A 15,048-nucleotide genomic window follows, 5' to 3' on the forward strand; every position below is an offset into this window, starting at 1 on the left:
TAATCCATCCACGAACCACACAACTAAAGCTAAAGGAGGTCCTATTTTGATACCCTTTGTGATGATCCCGACTCATTTTTCACACAGTCCATTTCCAAAAGATATTGTCGACGTAGAGTCCCACCAGCAAATGGACATTCTAGTTTCACTCCCACTAGCAAATGTCATTTAATTTCGTGGCGACTCCGGACGAGTCATTGTATATTGTTCTTTTTTTTCTTTTTCTGTTTTTCATGGAAGGCAAAAAAAGGGAGAGAAAGAACGAAAAGAACAACAAGTAGAGGAAACCCCACCAGCTGAGGGGGACCAACCTGTGACCTCCACAAGAATCTGAAAATTGAAGGACTTTAGGACTTTCCTTGCTCCTACGAGAGTCTCAAAGCATTTCTTGGCTGCTGTGGCTTGGACAGCACCACCCCGAGTCAACAAAAACAGTTGTGAACTCATTCAGTAACAGTAGCACGAGTTTCGGCTCCTCCCCTATGTCATTGCATTCGTCAGGAGTCAACACGTAGTCGTACATCTTCTTTCACATTGCATCTTCAAAGGGCAATCGGCAAAATTTAATAATCGAGCACTAACCTGTTTTTATCTGATCGTCTTTTCTTTATCGTTGTCTATGGTTTCCTTTGCATTATTTCCTCCCCTTCACATTGACCTAATCGTGAAAGTTGAGTGATGCCCATCATCTTCATACGGCCCACCAGTTTCTTTCGTGGATATCCATGTGATTATCTATGTATTTCTGTCACTGGGTTTAATGGGAAGCAATCTACTATCAGATTTTCGTCACAAATTCCGGCTGAGTAATAATTATTTAACCAGACCAAAATAACACAAAAGACAAAAGAAATCGATCATAATAAGACCCTTTTTGTCTTCGAAGGGGAAAGTTTACTTCTTCTATTTTTGGCCAGACGGCGGCATGTATAATGGATGCGGCGTGCTTGACATTACAGATCAGTGTGATCATGCCAACCCCAACCATGAAAAAAAAAAAGGGAATTCATTAAGCATACCTGGAGAATTAGATGCCCGCATAATTCTGTGTCTCTTGGCAAAAGTACAAGTTTTGGAAAACTAATACCAGGAATTTGCTCAATAATCAAGTGTTTGAATAAGAGTCCTAAACCTAAAGAACGCGGCTAATCTTGACCTTTGTACTTAATCAATTTCCGTAATGTCTTCTTTCTAAAGTTGTCTATAAGTCTTGTCGGAGCATGTGCGGAGAGGTAGGCTGGATGTCAAGTGATACCTCAGATTGGATCGAGTACCGGTACTGGCCAACCCACCTTGGGTACCTCAGCATCAGCATCAGCAGAACAAAGCACAAGAGAGAAGAACGGTGATAATTTTGTTAGGTCCATTGAATCCAAATATTTTGTAGTAGCTGCCAGTAAAACACAAACCCTAAAGCCAAATACTAGTAAATCTAATTGAATCGTAGCATTCTTTTCTTGACCACTATATAATAGGCAAGATTGGTCAATTTCAACACATTGTACATTGCCTTATCATATGTGCGTGTCCGCTCAATTTACGAAACAAAATGGAATGCATATATTATTACATTATTCGTGGTAAAATCACTACTGGCAACAAATTTTCTGCAGCAATATTAACTTTCGTTGCCTTGAATTACTAAAAGCAACAAAATATAGTATTTGTGGCCTTACGGTCAACAAAGGCGACAAATCGTTAAATTTGTCACCTTAAAATTAGGGGTGATCAGTTGCCAAGCTATCCATTTCCCACCCATGAATCGGGAATTGGACCAAAGGGACCAATTCCTAGTTTTTGGAATTGAAAACCAAACCGATACCCCTTAGAATTGAACCAACTAGTCCGATCTGGTTCCCAGGGTGAGGCCGACGCTCACCTGGGTGAGGGTGAGCCCCGGCGAGGGCTCCCCTCGCCAGATCTGGCGAGGCCGACCCTCGTTGGGTCAAGGGTGGCCTCGCTCGGCGTCGCCGTCGCTCGGCCGACACCCGGCGAGGCCGCCCTGGCCTTGGGGGAGGGCTGGCCTCGCCTAGGCGACCGTTGCCAGCCGCGCTGGGTGAGGGCTCCCCTCGTTGGTGCTCCTCCTCTCCCGACCGGGCCTCGCCCGTGGCGGGCAAGGCCAGCCGGCCGATTGTGGCCAGGTGGCCAGCCACGGAAAAGGCCAAAAAAAAAAAAAAAATAGAGGAAAAATAGAAATTTTTTAAAATATTAAAATATTATTTAAAATTGTCCACATCATCGCGCAGGCTAGCCCTATGTAGCGCCACCGGCGTCCACGTTAGTATTTTCCGGCCAAAATTGGCCGATAAACCGAATCGACAAAAAGTGAAAATGTTTAGGACTCAATTGGCAAAGTTAAAAGGTTTAGGACTGAATTGACAAAAGTACAATTTGTTTAGGACTTTTTGAACAATTTTCCCATGAATTATGTGTAATATTGTAGGTTTCCTAAAGCTTTTTCCTATTTGTGGCAAAATTTAGTTGGAATGAGCAACTACTATTATGTTTTGATTTGTTCTTGTCATCTTACTCACATGCATGAGTAAAATGGGAGTCATGCACCTCGTGTATGTCTGTGCACGTGAGTGAAGTCTAAATGGGAGATAGATTAGGCTTTTTTTGACAGATTTTTAAGAAACAAAAAAAATAAAAAGTAAAATCTATCCAGTCTAGTTAATTTAGGGGGACGGTTCCAAACTTGGAACTAGGAACTAGACCAATGCCCCAAGAATTGCTTAGAAGCAGCCGATCCGAGCGGTGTTAGTTTGAGCATTTCCTTTATCCGAGCGGTGTTAGTTTAAGCGTTTCCTTTAAGGTGACAAAATCAAAATTTCATCGCCTTAAGTCAAATTGAAACGACAAAGTTTATACTTGTATTGCCATTGATTCAATCAAAGGTGGGATAATTATGAAATTTTGTCATTTTTTATTAGACCACAATCAACAAAATCATGGTTTTGTCGCCTTATGTTAGGTTTAGTATGTGATAAAATCCAAACTTTCTCGCCATTGAGGAATGCAGATTCGAACCTAAGGTGGTAAAAGTAAAAATTTCATCGCTTGAAGGTAAACCTAAAGCGACAAAATCATTTTTTTCGCGGTCTTCAACTATGAACTAAGGCCACAAACTGAGGGTCCTTCTCTTTTGGTCGACCTACGGCGACAAACTTCTTTCGGTCGACCTAAGGCGACAAACTTCAGAATTTATCGCCTTTGGTTTACCCTAAGTAGTTTTCATCACGTTTTTTTTTTTTTTTTTTTTTGTAACCGAGGATTCGCCCTGAGCCCCCTTTCGCTTACGCTAGTTGGGATCACACGGCCTTCCGGTGCCTGGTGGCACCAGTAGACCTCGTCGAAACTATTTGGATGACTATACCTTAGGGAAAGCTGACCCAGCAATCCACTGCCAAGGCCTTCCACTTAAATCGCGATAGCGATGCGGGGATTCGAAGTCTTAACCGTATTGAAGCAGGAGAGAACGAATACCAACGTGGCTGCCCAAAAGCAACAAAAGTAAGTTTCATCACCGTTAACTGTAATTCAAGACAGCAAACTAATGTCATCTTTGGTGTACCCTAAGGTACTTTTGTCACCGTTAGTATACCCTAAGTTGATAAATGTGAAATTTTTTTGTCGCATTTAGTTGAAATGTCTATGAAATTTATTTTTTTTTAACAGGGAAAAAATAGTATCAAATTTTTAATTTCTAGGAAATATAAGTACTAGTTAATTGTGCTTGTTATCACATACAAGTATTTAATACTAACACATAGGTTGCAAAGGAAATTGAATATATATTTCTACTTTGTCAACTAATATAATACATGCGGTATCATTACTAAAATGTAAATATTATATAATATGATTGGATATATTACAAGTGTAATTGTTAGATACAGTTTAACTATTTACATTGATGTATAAGTGAAGCTGGAATAACTATTAATTCGTGTTATAAAAATTACTGGTAAATTTTCAACCACGAGAAACCAAGCAGATTAGTCTTCAGGTTACTAGGAAACTAAGGCAATCAATTGCATGAACTTTTTATTTATTGATATGATAAAATTCTTTTCACTAAACTTGCAAGTTGATTATGAACTTCAAATATTTGTTTACATGAGCTAAATAAAATAGCCATTAGGTTTCCATTATCTTGATGGGGAAAAAGCCACAAAAATCTCAAATAATGTCCATTGTGAGGCATTTATACTGATTTTTTTTTATGATATTAAAAACCCCAAACTATATCTATTGTGATATATTTACTCTAAAAAAAATTTGTAACTTAAAAAGCCTTATACTTATATCTACATGACTCATTTACCCTTCATTAAAGTTCCGTAAAATGATTTTTCTACCAAAACATTGTTGTTCTTATTTCATTTAAGCTAGGTGGGTGTCATGTCAAAACCATTTATGTTCCATTCTCCAATGAGGTAAATTTTTAACAGCTCTTGATAGATGATAAATGTGTCATACAAATACTACTTTTGAATTTATTACGTTAAAAAAAAACTAAGATAAACATATTACAATTAGCATAAATCTTTATATATATATATAGAGAGAGAGAGAGAGAGAGAGGAATTGAACAAGTTGCCGGAATTAGACTATGAAGAAACCTTCAGTTCAGTTGTGAAATTGGCTACCTTCAAGCTAAAAGTCATTCTGTATGATGAATGATCTGATTTGAGAGCTATAAGAAGACATAATCTAAGGGAAAAAAGAAGACATGAGAGAGAGAGAGAGAGAGAGAGAGAGAGAGAGAGAGAGAGAGAGAGAGAGAGAGATCTAATAATTTAATCAACTATAAGTAAATGAATCGCGCTTGTCATTAAGGTCACGAAGCTTCGTTGTGAGGAATAAACTTATACAATTACAACCAACAAAGGGTCATGTAGGAAATATCTGGGGTAGGGCTTATTACACCTTCTCCCTCTCCTGTCTCTTTCCCTTTTTCTTTTTACTGGTGGTGTCCCTTTTCCTCCCTTGTGATGTTTTACTATATTTTATTGGAGTGGGTTTTGGATTTGTAAGGCTAATTCTGGATCTCTCAAGTCAAGCATCCGTTCCCCACCCAACCGCGTCAACTAGGAAGCACACTAGGACAACCAAGATCTACATAACATTCATAGGTGCTCGTGACTGATCCGATGTTGGACAGGCTACTTTGAGACATGCAGATTGACGTAACTCTAGTAATTTCAGACAAAATTGTCGACAATTGATAGTACAAATAGAGTACATCTAAATAGCGGTTTGCGGTGAGACCCCACCGGTGCTACCGAGTATCGGAGGATCATATGATCCCCGAAGGACGATCTTCGGCGGTCCCCCATTCATAAAAAAAAAGAAAAAAAAAAGAAAAAAAAATAGAGTACATTTTATGTCTTTACGGGGTAATTGCAGCTCAATCATATATAGTGTGAATCTATTTTGTGGCAGTAGTCTCTTTTTCACCTTTTGACCCTCGGATATTTATAAAAGGTCAAGAAAACCCTCCTCGCGTTGTTTGGGAGATTAATTTTAACTCTCCACAAAATTTGATCGGGGAAGATTTGAGACCAGCCCTAGCAACACATTCAAGGAGTTTCAGTGAGGGACATTTACATGGACCGACCCGAACATTGGATCACATGGACTGTAACTTCGATGCCGCTCGTTGTGGGCCTCAAGAGTTGGGCCCGGCCCGGACCGATACAGCTCAGGCCCGGACTGGATCAATTCGCCAAGCATCTTCGGATCGCCAGTGGGTTCGGATTGAATAGTGATACGGTGTTTCTTTTTTATGTTATTGCTTTGCTTAGTTGTCAAACTCAAAATGGAGTTCGCTTCATTCTTTAAAAAGGGTTTTTCCTTTTCGGTTGTTTGCTGGTCATTAGTTTTTAACTTTTGACACATTGTGCACCAATATGCTTTTCATTATCAGCTCCTCTGATGCAGTCAAAGTATTGACTGTTTATTGCTTGTCATTTTAATCCATTGCGGCGAGGATGAATAGCGTGTGGGGGATTGGGCTTTTTCGCAGCTGTTGATCGTTGACCAATTCATTGTCCTCATCAAGTCATTTGGGCCACTGTCTGGTAGCAACCGTTTTTTCGGCGAGGCGCAAATTGGGGGGCCTCATGAATAAGGTCTTGAACCGTCGATCTATGGACCTGGGCATGGAAATCGACACGTGAGCAACCGTTGGGACTGCCCAAAACGAAAGAAGAAAGATAGTCTAGCTCTCTTGTAACGTTTGCACATATCAACACCACTGAGTAGAGTATGCTTGAATTCATTTGCATAGCATGTTTGAGTTGTTATCTATAATGTGCTCGCACATTTAGGGATATAGTTCTTGAAATAAAAATTTATCTGTTGGGTTTGACCCACGTTTTCTCTTTTTAAGTAATGATTATTTCCATATGTGGTTTTTTCACGCTTCGCATTTTTTCGTGTCAATTGCCTATTTGATAACCGCTTTGATGGGAGATGATTTATACAAGGAATGATACTTTACAAGGTTTAACGCAAGCCCTCTCATTCGGAAATATATCATCGCATTTGAGAGGGGATTGGGTTAATAGACCGTGCCCATAATATCATCAAATCTCTGTGAATTTCCAACGAACACAAAGTCAAAAATGGCTAGAGGCGTGTTTTATTTTTTATCTCATTTTTCCACATATGATTTAAAAAATGATTGAATTTTTTTCTTTAATGAGTGATTAAAATCACTATTTTATATCTAACATTTGGTATTAGAGCGTATTTAGTGTCTCTACCTTGTTTTTGTCGAATTTTGGTTCTTTTTTTTTTTTTCCGAGGCTTTTAAGATGAACAGCATTTCCGCCATTTTGGGGTCAAAAGGAAATCACCAAGTCTGGCCAAATTCCAGTGACCCACCGCTCGACTTCGACCAATATCATCGCACCGCGATGGGGAAGAGTAGCCCTAAGTTAATCCGGCATATGGTGATCGCCAGAGACTAATTGCGCAGCGGAAGTTGCAAGTTAGGGTTTGTGTTTTGGGGAAGTTTTTGCTTGATTCAGGCCAATTTCTTGGCCATTTTTTGCCGAAACTTGAATCAACACGGTCACGCCGGAGTGGTCTCAAAACCTATCAATTATTTTGGTCTGAGATGAGCTGACCCATCTGGTGAGTTTGAGAATTTGCTTGCTGTTCATCTTCTCCTCTTGCTCCACAATGTCATCATCCTTTGCTTCTGAAACAAAGGCCCTTCCCTCTTCGAGTAAATGAACTTCTTCGCCTGTTGAATCCACCACACTCAACTTTTCTTGATTTTCCATTTCAATATTACTCTGCTTCCCTTTATTTTTGCCAGCCTAATCTAGACTTGCATAGATTTCATCGACTATCTCCACACCATCTCCACTTTCAGTAGTAAGGATTTTAGGGACTTCGGTAACCAATCCCTGAAGAATGCTATGAGAAGATAGAAGTTAGAACACCAAGAGCGAAGTCCCAAGATAGGTCATTGCAAATGGCTACTCATAGTCCTCAAAACACCCCGTCACACAAGCTGATATGTTAAGCTGGTAAAAGTTATCACGACAAAGGAGCTAATGTTTTTCGGATTTATATATTATTTAGGCTCTGATTAATAACTCATTTGTTAAATGGAAATAATGTGATGAAAAATCCATTCCACGTGCTGTTCATAATCTAGCTTGCAATTGGCTTGCATGTGAATTGCACTCGCAAATGGTTTGCACGTGAGTTGCATGGGAATTGCACGTGAGAGGGGATGTTGAAGTATTGTCCTACATCACTTAATAGTGAGAGTAGACATGCCTTTGTAAGATGCATTATTTTTTTTTATCAAGCTAATTAACATTGCTAAGCAACCCTTAAAATGAGACTATACATTTTGTTAGAAAATCAACCCAAAAACTTAAGCTAGCAAGTGGAAAGAGATTATATGAATATGAAGAGCATTTAAAACCCCGAAAAATGAGCTAGTGGATTATACACAAATCAGAGCCATGGTGACGACACATTGGCCACATGGACCCATAGGTGCCTCCTAGTTTCTCCACCGTAGTGATGCCTTGAACTTCTAGAAAATTGATCATTAATCAATTGTTTGATCGTTGATATTTTGAGCTGGTTTGATACTGCAGAAATAGGGTTATAGAGAACAAGGGCATGGTGTTGTGGCATACCTTGGGTTCCATCGTGCGCCATATCAAGAAGATATTCCGTTGATGCCGACATTGAGCACCGGGTACCTGGACCAAGTCCTTCAAATATTTCTTTAAACTAGCTAATTAGGTTAGCCTCCGCAATTTCTATTTTCTTATTTGTACATCCTTCTGAGAAATTAATCAGCTTTATTATAATAAGTAAATCAATCCTTCCTGTCATTAGGGTAATGAAAACTTCGGTGTGAGGAATAAACTTATATAATTACAACAACAACAAAAGGATCATATGTGAAGTGTCTGGGGTAGGGCTTATTACAGATTCTCACTCTCCTGTCTCCTTCCCTTTTCCTTTTTACTGGTAGTGTTTCTTGTCCTCGGTTGTGATTCTTTGGTTTATTTTTGGGAAGGGGTTTTGGAGTGGTAAGTCTGTAAAACGAGGATCTCCATGAAGATGCTGAATTCTGGATCTCTGGCATCAAGACGAATCAAGAAAGTCAAACATCCGTTCCCCACCCAACCGCATCAACTTGGAAGCACACTAAAATCAAACGGGTTAATTATATCATTAAACATATGAGATAATTTAAAAAGCGAGATCTCCATGGCATTCCTCAATAGTTGCGATTGATCCGATCTTTGACGAACTATTTAGAGACGTGCAGTAAGTACAGTAAGACTGAACATGTTAGCACCATCATTAAATATAAGAGACTAGTCAAAAACCGAGATCTCCATAGCATTTGTCAATGGTCACAATTGATCTGATCTTCAATAGGCTGCTTTGAGAAATCACACGAAGACTGAACAAATTAGTACTATCATTAAATATACGAGACAACTCAAAAAACCAAGACTTCCATAGCATTCATCAATGGTCATGATTACGGGCCACTTCGGGACATGCAATAAAGACACTAAGACCGACACCCTAAGTATTATTATTAAATAAACAAGATAACTCAAAAAGTGAGATTTCATAGCATTTGTCAACGGTTGTGATTGATCTGATCTTCGACAGGCTACTTTGAGACGTGCATATCAATTTAATTCTAGTCATTTCGATGAAATTGTCATTGATTGAGAGAACATATAGAGTTACATGCCTTTGCAGGAATAATTGTGGCCCAATCATGGATAGCGCGAATCTATCTTGTGGCGGTGCCCGATTTTTCAGATTTTGAACCTTGGGTACCTATAAAAGATCAAGAAAAACCTCCTCGCGCTCATTCAAGAAATTAATCTACACGAGGAAATTATTTACCTAACTGTCCAGGAAATTCAATTAGGGAAGCTTTGAGACATTCAAGAACTTCCAATAAGGTCCATTTACATGGACGGACCAGCGCGAACATCGGATCGCATGGACCGCGGGCCCGACGGCGCTCCTCGTGGGTCTAGATATTTGGGCCCGGCCCGGCCCACACAGATGCAACTCAGGCCCGCTTTCGAGAGCAACGCGAATCCTCCTCCAAAGACTCGATTTTTCTTCGTCAATTTCCTCATTTTCCTATCCATCTTCTGCCTCTCCGGAAATCGAATTCCTAGCTGGGACGACATCATTAGGGCGCAGAATCGAAGGACCTCGGTGGGTTGTTGTGTTCTTTGTCGGCTTTCGGGCAGTCTTATCTTGATCCTCGAGCTTCCTCCTCCCTTCGAATCCTCGGCCGCTCGTTCTTGTCGACGAGTTCAATCGGTGCCGGTCAAAGATTCGCCGATGGGTTCGGATTGAATCGGCTTCTTGTCGGATTGCGCGCCGGCTGGTTCGAGAATTCGCCCGTTGCTTGTGGATTTTGATTTGAGAAGCGGGTACCCTTTGAGTTGCTGGGAGGAATTTTCAGCTACCATTTGGTTAGTCCGAAGCTGAGTGCAAGAAAGTTCTTCATTTGCTCGTGCTTCGATTGAAGCTATCGTGTCGTTGTTTCTTTTTTTCGTCGCTTTGATTGGTCGTCGATATGGAGTTTGCTTGATTCTTTAAAAGGGGTTTTTTCTTTTTGTTTTTTTGGGTGTTATTTGCTGGTGATTGGTTTCTTGCCTATTGACACATTGTGCATCAATATGCTTCTCTGGTGCGGTCAAAGTATTGACTGTTTATTGCTTTTCATTTTAATTCATTGCAGCGAGGATGAAGAGTGTGAGGGAATGGGTTTTTTCGCAGTTGTTGACCAATTCATTGTCCTCATCGAGGCCATTGTCCGGCAGCGACAGCTTTTTTCGGCGAGGCAGCGAACGAGGGGCCTCATGAACAAGGTATTGGACCCTCAATTTATCGACCTGGGCATGGAAATTGGGGCTTAAATAATTTTTGGGGCTGCCCATAACGAAAGAAGAAAGATAGTCCGGCTCTCTCATAATGTTTTCACATAGCAACACCAAGTAGCGTTTTCATGGCATGTTTGAGTGTGTTAGTTGGAAGATATGTTCCTTATTCTCTGAATAATCTGCTAAGAAGCGCTGGGCATTGAAGACAGTCCAAAACTGATTCCTTGCATTTTTTTCAGTGTAGTGGAGTGCTTAATGTCCATCTTCTTTTTTGCTCTTTGTTTGAATTGTAGATATAGACATCGAACTCAACATGGCCTGCCCAAAGAGTTTCTGAATTTTTTGTCATGGAGTGTGCTATTGTGGTAAAAAAGTGGATTGAGACGAAATACCAAAAGGGAGGGAAGGACACTTGTTATGTGATATGAAGAGTTTGTGCAATTCAGGAAATAAATGCTATAAAGTAAGAGGACTTGTCATGCGCACTTGGCATAGTATAATCATTGTAGGAAGGTAGGACTGCAAGATCATTACAGCTTTCTCCGATACTAGGTGGGGTAGACTGAAGCATATGATTGTGTTAAGTATTGTGGCATCTTTTAATGTATATATCAGAGTCTATGCTTGCCCATGTGTTGTTTTGAGTGTAGGTAACTCTCTCTAGTGGATATTCCTGAGTCGCAACCTTCAACAAGTTACATATTTGTTTGTTTTGGCAGTAGACTACTTTACTATCTCCATTCCCAGTTTGCACTGTGATATGGGAACTCATAATCAAGTGCTGGAAGTCAATATGCGCATTTTTTTGTCTTTCATGCATTACCTTCTTTCTGGGTGTTTTCATGTAAAGCATCTGTGAGGATTACAGTATGATTAGATCCGGCATGTTGACCATAGCATCATAAAAAAGGTTGTTTCTTGAGTAGCAGGATGCTAGCAAGGCCCTTCTAGTGAAGAAGTAGCATGGTCAAACTTCCTTTTTAGCTTCGTGAAAGGGGCAAGACTCATCTCACTTTCTATGATATTCAGCCCATGCAGATTCTCCGGAAGTGTCTCAAGCTTCTGTTGATCAATCAGCTTCTTCTAATGGAACTCTAGAGAGTCAGCATTATCCCTCTCCACAGCAAGGTCTGGTTGAAAATTGTTCCCAATCTCACTCTAGCTCTGATAGAGGAAAGTCAAATCCTATGTCTAAGATCAACGATCTCCAAATTAAGTTTTTGCGGATTCTCCAACGGCTTGGGCATCAACAGGACAACCTTTTGGCAGCGAAGGTCTTGTATCGGGTTCAACTAGCAACCTTGATTCAATCAGGGGAAGCAGATCCAAAAGTGTTGAAGCATATGCATGATAAGGCTCGAGCACAAGCAGCACAAGAAGAGGCTGCTGGTGTGCCTGAATTAGATTTTTCATTTAAGGTACTTGTGCTGGGAAGAACCGGGGTTGGCAAGAGTGCAACAATAAACTCAATTTTTGATCAGACAAAGGTAGTCACTAATGCATTTCAACCAGCCACAGATTCCATTAGAGAGGTTACTGGAACTGTCGGTGGGATGAAAATAACTTTTGTTGATACTCCTGGTCTTTGTCCTTCTTCTACCGCTAACATGAGAAGAAATAGGAAGATTTTGCTCTCTGTGAAGAAGTATATCAGAAAGTCACCACCAGATATTGTTTTGTTTTTTGAACGCCTCGATCTTATCAACGTGAACTATAGTGACTTCCCTCTTCTGAAGCTTCTTAGCGAAGTTTTTGGCAATGCAATTTGGTTCAACACAATCCTTGTTATGACACATGCTTCCTGTTCCCTCCCAGAGGGACCAAATGGTTATCCTGTCGTGTATGAATCATATGTTGGTCAATGTGCCAATTTGATTCAAAGCTACATTCATCTTGCTGTGTCAGATTCAAAAATTGAGAATCCTGTACTGTTGGTAGAGAACCATTCCCAGTGCAGAAAAAATTTATTGGGAGAAAAAGTTCTTCCAAATGGGCAGGTTTGGAAATCTCATTTTTTGCTACTATGTGTGTGTATGAAAGTTCTCAGTGATGCTAACAAATTTCTGGAATTTAGAGACAGCATTGCTCTGGGACCACCAAATGCTAAGAGGCAGCCGTCTCTGCCTCACCTTCTCTCCTCCCTTCTCCGACATCGTCCTTCACCTAGTACTGGTGGTGCTGACTATGAGATGGATGATAGCATACTTTCGGACACGGAGGAAGAAGATGAATATGATCAATTACCTCCCATAAAAATTTTATCAAGATCCCAGTTTGAGAAGTTGACCAAATCGCAGAAGAAGGATTATCTTGATGAGTTGGACTATCGGGAGACTCTCTATATGAAGAAACAGTTGAGAGAAGAGTCGCGGCGCCAGAGAGAGCTCAGAGAGGATAAGCTCTTGAGAAAGGAGAATTCAGACTACAACGACAGTTCTGACAATCAAGAAACGTCCTCTGAGCCTTTTTTGTTACCAGATATGGCTGTACCTCCAAGTTTCGACTCAGACTGCCCGCTACATAGATATCGCGGCCTTGTCACTGGTGAACAGCTCATTGTCAGACCTGTTTTAGATCCCCATGGTTGGGACCATGATGTAGGTTTCGATGGAATTAATCTGGAGACATCCATTGAAACGAAAAGCAATGTATGTGCCTTAGTCACTGGACAGATGAGCAAAGAAAAGAATGATTTCAGTATCCACTCCGAGTGCTCTGCAGTTTACAACTCCACAAGTGGACCTTCTTATACTTTAGGTCTAGATGTTCAATCTGCTGGTAAAGATCTTATGTACACCGTGCACAGCAATACAAGGCTGAATAATCTGAAGCATAACATTGCTGAATGTGGACTTTCTTTGACACGTTTTGGAGACAAGTGTTATACTGGTGCCAAGATTGAAGACACTATGCACATTGGCCGGAGAGTCAAACTTGTAGTGAATGCTGGTCGATTAGGGGCTGCTGAACAAGTCGCATACGGTGGCAGCTTTGAAGCTACTGTTAGAGGGAGGGACTACCCCGTGAGGACAGATAGCATAAGTCTGTCAATGACAGTCCTTTCTTTTGACAAAGAGACGGTGTTGAGTGGTGGTTTGCAGTCTGAGTTCCGTTTGAGCCGAGATACCAAAGTTATGATCAATGGGAATCTAAATAGCAGGAAAATGGGACAGCTTTCTCTTAAAACAAGTAGCTCGGAGCATATGGAGATTGCATTGATCGCACTGGTGTCAATTATTAGGGCCTTTTTTCCGTAGAAAGATTACTGAAAACGTCGGCACAGGATCACTAGAGAGTGGATGAGAATGCATCGCTTGGCACATTTTGTTCTTCTGATTGTTCCAATCCATAGTGCAAGGTTTAATAGTGCAGTTATTCAACAACCTTTGTTTTGCCTCACACAGGAGAAGGTTAAATGTTGGCAGGCGATTGGAGTAGTTACAAGCTCTCATCCCCCCAGCTTTTTTGGATGCCACCCATGGCAGTGTCTTGGAGTACCGTGGATCAATTTTTCCAGAGCATGACATCGTCTTTACTGCATGTCACTCGAATTATTGCGGTCGCCACTTGGTAACTTCAGTCTGGATGTCTTTACCCACATTTGTACAGCAAATGGTAGTGAGATTTTTCTGGCGGGAATGTAATAAACATACTCAATTTCTTGCAGAGTAATAGCATAGCAATCTTAGATGAATAACCTTTGTGTGTTTTCCTTGTTCAGGTCTTTATGTGACTCAGAATCTCTCTAGTATCATTCGAAATGAGAAACAAGGACATTTATTGTAAACACTAAGCTCGTAGGCAGGTGCTGGGATATTCATATCCATCACAGGTATTGGCTGGATCAGGTGAGAAGAATACATATGAAAAACATACCATATCTTTGTCGATGCATGCGACAGGGGATCTACTTCACTGAGCATTATGCGATTGGCAACAGTTTCGATCGTAATCTGTGTAATGTAGAAGTGATTGACATGGTTGATGGTATCGGTATTTTGCCGCGGTGATGGCACGAAAACCAGCCAGGTATCGATTGTTTTGCCGCCGGTGCATTTGATCCTTGCAAGCCTTGCAATAATTGTAACGCAGGAGTTTTGGTGATTATGTCGTTCATGCCCGTTACTCGAGAGCTCAAACAAGCCAAAGAGAACTGGCGTACCTATATATATAATATTCAATTTCGTAATTTACACACAAGTTTGTAAGGTTATATCATCAAATAACATAATGTGCGAGCATTCAATTACTAACACGTTTCAAAAGTCAACATAAATTCTTAAAAATTACTAACCAGACAAGAGTATTTTGAAATTGGAATGAATTTTCAAATTTTAAGATAGACGAAGTAGATGAGTTTTGCTCAGAGTACCTTTGAGTAGGACGATTGGAAGTCACGTAATTTACTCGCACATTGAGAAAGTCACTAATAAAAAAAAAAGTCGTTAGCATATTTGAATATTGTCATGGCCTCCTCTACCAAGCAAATGTGAAGTAACCGTAATTTTTCAATTCATGACAAATTTTAGAATTTTCGCCATAAATTAGAAAGAGGATAGGTTGGTAAGTGGATATTCTTTTTCTTTCCAAAGCACCAGTAGAATAATTCCAAATTTCTTAAACTTACTATTGC

General features: G+C 40.3%; 1 protein-coding gene across 1 annotated transcript; it reads left to right on the plus strand.

The window, feature by feature from the left end:
- Nucleotides 1-9,516: 9,516 nt before the first annotated feature.
- LOC120291588 (translocase of chloroplast 90, chloroplastic-like) lies at nucleotides 9,517-14,202 on the plus strand. The gene is made up of 3 exons (XM_039309238.1): nucleotides 9,517-9,874; nucleotides 10,341-10,403; nucleotides 11,445-14,202. The coding sequence occupies exons 1-3, from the start codon at nucleotides 9,517-9,519 to the stop codon at nucleotides 13,670-13,672; spliced, it is 2,649 nt and encodes an 882-aa protein (XP_039165172.1). The 3' UTR covers nucleotides 13,673-14,202.
- Nucleotides 14,203-15,048: the final 846 nt, after the last annotated feature.

Source organism: Eucalyptus grandis, chromosome 3 (assembly GCF_016545825.1).
Source record: "Eucalyptus grandis isolate ANBG69807.140 chromosome 3, ASM1654582v1, whole genome shotgun sequence".
NCBI classification, from domain to species: domain Eukaryota; kingdom Viridiplantae; phylum Streptophyta; class Magnoliopsida; order Myrtales; family Myrtaceae; genus Eucalyptus; species Eucalyptus grandis.

Bases quoted from the DNA above. Each gene is read 5' to 3' on its own strand.
- LOC120291588 (XM_039309238.1), top strand. From the start codon at position 9,517: ATGGACCGCGGGCCCGACGGCGCTCCTCGTGGGTCTAGATATTTGGGC. The intron at 9,875-10,340 runs GTTCGGATTGAA...GTCCTCATCGAG, and splicing joins GGTCAAAGATTCGCCGATGG to GCCATTGTCCGGCAGCGACA. The intron at 10,404-11,444 runs GTATTGGACCCT...TATGATATTCAG, and splicing joins CGAGGGGCCTCATGAACAAG to CCCATGCAGATTCTCCGGAA.